General features: G+C 36.3%; 1 protein-coding gene across 1 annotated transcript; it reads right to left on the bottom strand.

Annotated features, from left to right (window-relative positions):
• Positions 1-775: 775 nt before the first annotated feature.
• TRMT10C (tRNA methyltransferase 10C, mitochondrial RNase P subunit) lies at positions 776-7,394 on the bottom strand. The gene is made up of 2 exons (XM_033124001.1): positions 7,262-7,394; positions 776-5,108 (listed from the first exon to the last, which is right to left on the bottom strand). The coding sequence occupies exon 2, from the start codon at positions 5,094-5,096 to the stop codon at positions 3,834-3,836; it is 1,263 nt and encodes a 420-aa protein (XP_032979892.1). The 5' UTR covers positions 5,097-5,108; positions 7,262-7,394; the 3' UTR covers positions 776-3,833.
• Positions 7,395-7,915: the final 521 nt, after the last annotated feature.

Raw genomic sequence — 7,915 nt, 5'->3', positions numbered from 1 at the left:
CTTCTGGGCACCTACTAGGTTCTCAATAAATATTTGCTGAATGAATGAATGAGCCCAGGTGGAAGATAAGCTGCTAGAGTGGGAAAAATAAAACAGTTGCTGTGACATGGCAATCAAGAAGTATTTTAAGGAGGGAAACATTCAGTAGATATGCCATGGAAATGGCCACTGAATCTGGCTGGAAACAATATGTAAGCACAAAACAGATACCAATGTTATCAAGCAGTACCCTAGAGCTGCACTGTTCAATGGCAGCCACTAGCTACGTGGAACTAATAAGCACTGTAAATGTGGTTAGTGCAACTGAACTGAACTTTTAATGTTATTTAATTTAAAAAACTGAAGCAATTAGCTTTTGTAAACACAACTCTGTTTTGGTAGGACTGCATTTTACTTTAACCATTGAAAATTTAGTATTCATATTAAGATGTGATGTAACCACTAAAACACCAGATTCAGGAGGCTTAGTATGAAAAACTGAACATGAATGTAAAATTTCATTAGATTTTATACTGCCAACATAAGAACATCCAAACCTATAGAGAATTTTCATAAAAATTTATTTGAGCCAAACGAAGATACACCTGGAAGCAAGATCTCAACAAACTGAGAAAAGTGCTTCTGGAGAATGACAGTTTGTAGTTTCTTTTATGCATTTGAAATTAAGGAGGTTACATGAAAGTGGGAGAAAGCAAGGTGGGTATTGGATTATAGGGTAGTTAACAAGATTATGTGCTCCCTTAAGGGTGATTACTTTGAAAAAGAGGCATTTCAAAGGTGTGTTAACCTAGATGCACAGATACAATGGACAGGGCTTGCTTAAGGCAAAGATAAGCCTTTCATCAAAGAACTTATATACCTGGATCATGATTACCCACCATGACTGGCCCAGTTAGGAATTTATGATCAGATCACCGACCCTGTGAGTTTCCTTTCCCTAGAACCTCTCCTTCATCCACAATTACTGATTACAAATTGAAATAATAGTATGGGCATATGAGTAAGCAAAAGATATTAAGATTAATTTTACCTGTTCCTTTATTTTTAATGTGGCTACTGGGAATTTTAAAAGTACGTATGTGGCTTGAATTATATATCTATGTAACAGTAGTGGTGTAGAGGAAATGCAAACAGTGCATTCTAAATACTTGCTTGAAGAATCTGGCTTAGATATAAAAAGTTAAACTGGGTAATGTGGTGGGGTTAATAGTAGCAAGTAAAGACTTAAAATTGTTTTAATTATTAAAAGCTGAGGGAGTTGGTAGCATGTTTGAAAAGAGCAAAAGGACAGAACTAGAAATGGCATTACATGAAAACATGTCTCTAATAGGTAAGAAGGAAAGACAGAACATAGGCAACAAAAGTTGTCTTCAAAGAGGAATACTGTAGAATAAATTATTGGGTGTTAGTGATAGAAAAGCCATTACTTCCTACTTAGTGCCTGGGAAATCAGACCATCTAGTTTGGAGAAATTGAAGCAGCATCTGAAGTTCTTCTATGTTCCAGTTTCTAAAAAATTAAAATCAGTATGAGTTCAAACTGGATGAGCTTGTTATTGGGATTTAACTACATAAGAGGTCTTAGAATAACAGTTACTGCTTGGCTATTTGAAAGGAAAATTGTCTTTTTTTTTTTTAATTCTAATGTTGTATTACTGAAATACTTTAGCATATTGTTATACAGAAATAAGAATGTACTCCTTAAAGGGACACAATAACTTGGCATATACTAGTATTAGAAATCACATACATTCCAATGAAATTCCATTCCATTTTGAATGCACAGTCTGAATTAGTTATTAATATTTACTTATTAATATTTACTTAACACTTAAATATTAATATTTACTTAACACTTAAATATTAATATTTACTTAACACTTATGTGTCAGACACCATATTAAATGTTTTATTGAGTCAAGTACTATTTCATATCTCTTTGAAATTAACACATTTCAAGAGGTTGAGCAATTTAGGCAAAATCAGAGCGAGTAAGGGTGGAGCTAGAACCTAGGGAGCAAGGCTGGAAGTTGGGAGACCTCCGCCATAGGAACCTTGTTTGCCTTACTCTAGTGTGGGTCCTGATAGGCAATCTTACCTCTTGTTCCTTAGCCACTGTGCTATATCATCTTCAGTGTATCTCAAGCAGTTCAAATATTAACACCTTGCCACTTTAGTAGGGTATAACAGTTGAAATTCATTCATACCACACTTTCTAAGTTTACACATCACTTCCTCAAGGACTTTCCTGATCCCAAAAGTTTGGGTTAGGCATTCCTTGTTTCTTCATTTCATTTTATGCTTGCCTTATTATAGAGGGCATAATTTGTAGGTTAAAAACTGGGACTTTAAAGTCAGAGAAATGTTTTGAATTCTAAGATATTTTAAGGCTGAATTATTTTGAGTAAATTTTCCTGTAAAAGTATTAATGCTAGTACTTTTAACTTAGTTGTTTAAACAATTCATGTAAACTGCATTCTGTTTGGCACAAAGTAGGTATTTAGTATTTGGTAAGTTAGATCCTGCTTTAAGAAATGTATTGGATAGCGTATCTTAAGCTAATTTCCCATTCAGAAACTAGGTAGAAATATTTGGCCATACATCTCTATTTCCCATGTTATCAAAAATTTTAATGGTGCAGTTAACCTACAATGAATATGGTTCCTAAAAGTTCACTTCTTAGGAAACAAGTACATATTTTCTCAAATATACGAGGACTCATTAGGTAGCAAGTGGCAGAAACCCAAACTAGTTTAAGCAAAGGGGAATTTATTGGCGGATACCAGGACATCGCACGAGGTTTGAACAACCAATAAATGCTAAAGGCAAATCTATAGCTAGACCTCAGAGACAACTGAAAGCAGGGATTTGAACAGCTCCAGAAATTGGTCTTATTTCTGTAGGTAAGCTTCACTCTCCTCCTGTAGCCTGGCTTCCTTTATAGAGGAGGACATGGCCACTATCAATTCCAGAGCTTTCTGTCACAGCCCACCATGAGAAAGGAACTAACACAGGTTGTCTTAATTCTCAAGTCCAAAAATCCTGGAAAAGGGTTCTGACTGCCCTATCTTAAAGTCAGATGCCCATCTCTAAGCCTGAATAAGGTGTCTCCTTTGGCATAATCAGCTGTAGCCAGGGGAGCAAGGTCTGTAAAAATATGGCAGCTTCCATTCAAATCATATGGCTGGAGAAAAGAAACTATTTCATAGAAAAGGAAAACCATCTATACTACAATAGGGAATTGCTGTATGTAACACTCGTCAAATAAACCCTTTTTTTCCAAGAGGACAAGGAATGAGTTTTATCCCCCAAACCCATTTTTCATTATATAGCCAAATCCCACGACATGCCAAGGGATTATCTTAACCTTTTGTTTAATAAAGATTCTGTTAAACAATATACCTTAGTGCCTATGACATGCCCAGCACTGTATCAAATGTTACTTTAATACATGAACCACCACCTGAAGTTTAGAAATCTTTATATCAATTTTTGATGAGAGGGTAGTTGTTGACATGGCTAAAAGAACATTTAAGGAGGAAAATGGAGTCTCAGTCCAAGTATTCATAAAAAAAAAAAAAGGCACATCAATGATACAACAGTTTTACTGGGCTCAACAAACTTGGACATTTTTTACTTTCTAAGGTTATTAAGTTTCTTCTTATAATTTCCAAAGTTTTACAGATATTAATTGGGGAAAGATAAAATACTTTTTGTTTGGAAAGACAACCTTTAAAAGAAAGAGCAAGTGAATTCCATTCAGGAAGAAAGAGACTAATAGAACTGTATTTCCAATCCATTTACTTTTTAATCAATCAAATATTCTCATTCAGATTACTTTTTCTGTGTGCATATATTTAGAGAGCCTTTTGGAAATGAATTAAAAGTCTTTGACTTCTTCACTCTGTTGAGAAGATCTTGAGAATACTGAGAAATCTCCAGATAACCAGTATGTTTTCTCTTAGGAACAAATCTCAGAGCCTCTTCCCAACTACCAGTGTTTTTCAGACATAACAAAATACGCATCATTTGATCTAAGGTGAGATTTTTTGTACCAGTGTCCCACTGTAAATATTTATCTAATGGAAGGCATTCTGTTGCTAGATTCAGCCGTTTTGCCTTGGCGAGGGATATACCTGGCTGCTGATTCTTATCTACAAAAGATCCCACTATATAAATTTTGTCATGCTTGAAAGTAGTCATAACATTAGGAGAATCTGCAGTTAAATATATAATACTGTCCTTTGGGAATAAATCTACGTGAGACTCTTCTGTTGCTGTTAAAAGCAATTTGTTCCATTTTTCTCCATAACGTTTAATTAACTCTCTATAAAAAGGGCCATCTATTTTAAGATTGCAGAAATAAATATGGAAAGGATCAACATCTCTTCTGTTCCATCCTTCACTTTCTAAAAGTTGGGAAACAGTATTCTGCAGTTCTTTTGGTTTCATGTAATTGTCATAAGCCATGTCAAAAACCAAAGGTTGTCCAAACTGCATAGCCTGGGCACCCTTCCAGCCCATTGCTATGTCCATGTTCCTGTCCCAAAGTCGGAGAAACAGGAAGTTTTGCTGTTTATCTTCCTTAGTGGTTTCCAGCAGTTGGTCTGTTTTTGCTTTTTCCTTTGCTGCTGCTTTTATTTCCTTTTTTATTTGCTTAGCTTTTTTGATTTTTTCCTTAACATATAAATATTTTAAATATTTTTTTTTTGATGATTTAGTAGCACATTCCATAATGGTTTTGAGCTCTTCTTCACTGATGTGTTCTGGTACTTCTCTGCCAAGCAATCTCCACATCTCAATTAACTCCCTGGTGGCAGCTACAGGATCTTCATCCTTGGTACTTGAGACTGTTGGTACACTTTCTTGCACACTAGATTTCATTGTAATTTTCCACCCATCCAATTCCAGCTGTTTAGGAGGTGATGTACTCTCCTTATTAGGATAGGACACAGCAGGTATTTTGGAAGACATGTATCTCGGCAGAATTGTTGAATATAAAACCCTTCTCTTCCTATGAAGGGTAAATGGTACCAAAACTCTGGTAAAAGGTCTTACGAAGGTGATACTAACACTCATTTTGAGGAAAACAGGCATGTAAGAAAACCCCTATAAAAGAAAAATGTAATGAAAAGTTAGATAAAGATTTTAAAAACCTTTCAACTAACTGTGCAAGTACAAATTTGAGACATCAAACTGCAATTAATTTCTGAAACACAAATCTTAATACAACTTTATTTGCTATACCATTAATTTTTCCTAGACTCCTGTGGCCTAGAGACTACAATCCCTTACCAGGCAAAAAGTTTAGAACTTATTTGGATTCTTATTTTAGACATGAATTTCACTATTGCTTTAGGCAATAGGATATCTTGAGGATCCTTTTTAGATTTGAATCTAGGGGCCCAGAAAATCAATGACACTAGATAACAAAGTTACATACCACTGATGTGGCTAAGGTCATGAGGCTGTATTTGTCTCCATTCTACACTTATCCAGATACAGACCCAAACATAAGATCCTTAACGTAAGCGACACATGAATACGAAGGGCTGAAAAGTTACAGAATATGGCAACTAGTAAAAAGCACTTAGGAACTGCTATACCAATGCCTTTGTATGTTTTCAAAACAAATATAGAGAGATCGCTGATTTTAAAACAAAACACAATTACAAAAAAACCCCTTCTTTCTCCAGTTCAGACTTTATTTTGCAGCAAATAATGTTATTGCCAAACAAAATGTCCAAAATTAGGAGATAATATATATCTATATATCTACATATCTACATATATCTACATATAGATAATATATATCTATATATCTATATTGATATCAATATAGATATGTAGATATATAGATATAGATATATATTCCAATTTTATCCTAAAGGTCCAGGTGTTCACAAAACAAAGATGCTTACAAATGTGAAACTAGTGCTGGATTTGAAGCAAAAAAAGAAATTCAACTTTTTACAAAATGCAACTAAAATACTTGAAAAGAAAAATTCCTTCTTCCCTTGGCTTCTTTTAATGACTCTGCGTGCTCCTAGGTCTCCTGCTTCTCTGATCTGTGCACTGATGCTTAGATTCGCCCCCAGATGTGCCTCGGAGTTCTGTCCTTAGCCCTGTTTTCAATCTAAACATTTCCCCTGTGAGGTCAGATTTACCTCAGTAGCTTCAATCACCATGAATCAGAAGACCCCTTTAATGCAACAAACTGAAATAATCTCTCTCCCTTCCCTTCCCAATCTGCTTCTCCGAGTTTTTCAGGGAGGGATACTGCTATCCATACATTTGCTGAAACCAGAAACTGAGTCATTTCATTATTGTCCTCTCTCACACCCACCATACCTAATCCATTTGAGTTATTTTCACTTTACTTTCTAAATATTTCTTGAATCCATTCACTTCTCTTCAACCCCATTTTCTTACTTGCATATCCTAGCCTCTAGATTTGCTCTCCCTTATCTCTATCTAAGATAGATGACATTTGGAGGTAGGGTAAATCTGATCAATGCACTCATATCGTCCCCAATGTGTATTTCTAAGCCCACTGATGCCAGGTTAAAGTCTAAATTTACAAACATGGCATATAAAGTTTTTCATGAAATCACCCTTTGCTAACCTCTTCAGCCATACCTAATAGCCATACTATTCTTCACCTCACACTTTATATCAAGTATTCCTCCTATTCTTACAGCATCCTGTACCTCTCTATCATAGTACTTATAACACTGTATTCTAATTGTCTAGTTACTTTTTTGCCCCACTAGATGGTAAGCTTTATCAGAACAAGGACTATGTTTATATTAACACTGAACCCAGTGCTTGGCAGTATATGGCTCTCAGTAATTACTCAAGTATTTTTCGAATAAATACCCTGGGTCAATGCTTCTCACATTTAAAACATGTACACACACGCTTTAAAGAAAAAAACTATTTACTTTAGACTCCCTGGAATATTTAACCGGGAGTTCTCAGCCCCAATATGAGAAAGGCTGATTTCAGAACAAAAAGTATCTGGTAAAGATTTTTAGGGTATCATAGAAATGAAAACCCAAAATATAAAAAAGCGAATAAGAATATATTTTAGGGAACATGCTCTTGTTCCAGATATTGTACTATTTAGTTTTCTTAAATCACTGGGCTTCCTCTTATGTGGGCCTTCTTAGCGCACATGCTCCGCTAAGTCTATCTTAGAACGTCTCCCGCGTCTTCCCACCTTGACACACACACTGGGAGATGACAAGAAACGCCCATACCAGGATTGCAGACACAGTGGCTCCCTCCGGTGCAAACCGCAGGGACCCCGAGAAGACCCTGGACTCTGCTGTGAAGTGCAGCCCAGAGAGATTGGCGCCACACCTGACCCGCAGCTCGCCTGTCAGTCAACACAGTAATGGTCACTGACGCGGACCCGCAGCCGGAAATCCCGCCCTCTCGTCCTGTCGCTGTGATATGACGTCACGCCACAGGGGAAAGCCGTGTGGCCTGAAAAGCAGCACAGTCGGGGAGGAGGTTTGTTGCCCTACCCTGGGCAGTTGCAAACGACCATCTCAATCCAGATGGGCTATCCAGCTGTGTTTTTGTTATTTTTTTTGTTCGCCCATTATTTAAAGCTCTTTTTAGTCCTCTTAACCTACACTCTGCTTGGTCCCTTTATAAGCATTTACATAGTACTAAAATAAATGTTTTCGCAAGTCTCACTCAGCTCTAAACTCCTAGATGCTAGGACTTTAACTTATTAAACTTTTTGACTAGTTTATCACCAGTACCTGGTACAATGCTTGGAACCTATAGGCAATACTGAATATCTCTCGCTCCTGTTAGCTATTTTGGAAAATTTAATGTGAAAATGAAGTTAAAGCACGTACTGCAAATTCGTGGCCTTTGGGACAAAATTCAGTCTGTAGGTG

Source organism: Rhinolophus ferrumequinum, chromosome 2 (genome assembly GCF_004115265.2).
Source record: "Rhinolophus ferrumequinum isolate MPI-CBG mRhiFer1 chromosome 2, mRhiFer1_v1.p, whole genome shotgun sequence".
NCBI classification, from domain to species: Eukaryota; Metazoa; Chordata; class Mammalia; order Chiroptera; family Rhinolophidae; genus Rhinolophus; species Rhinolophus ferrumequinum.
This window is presented reverse-complemented; position numbering and strand designations above follow the sequence as displayed.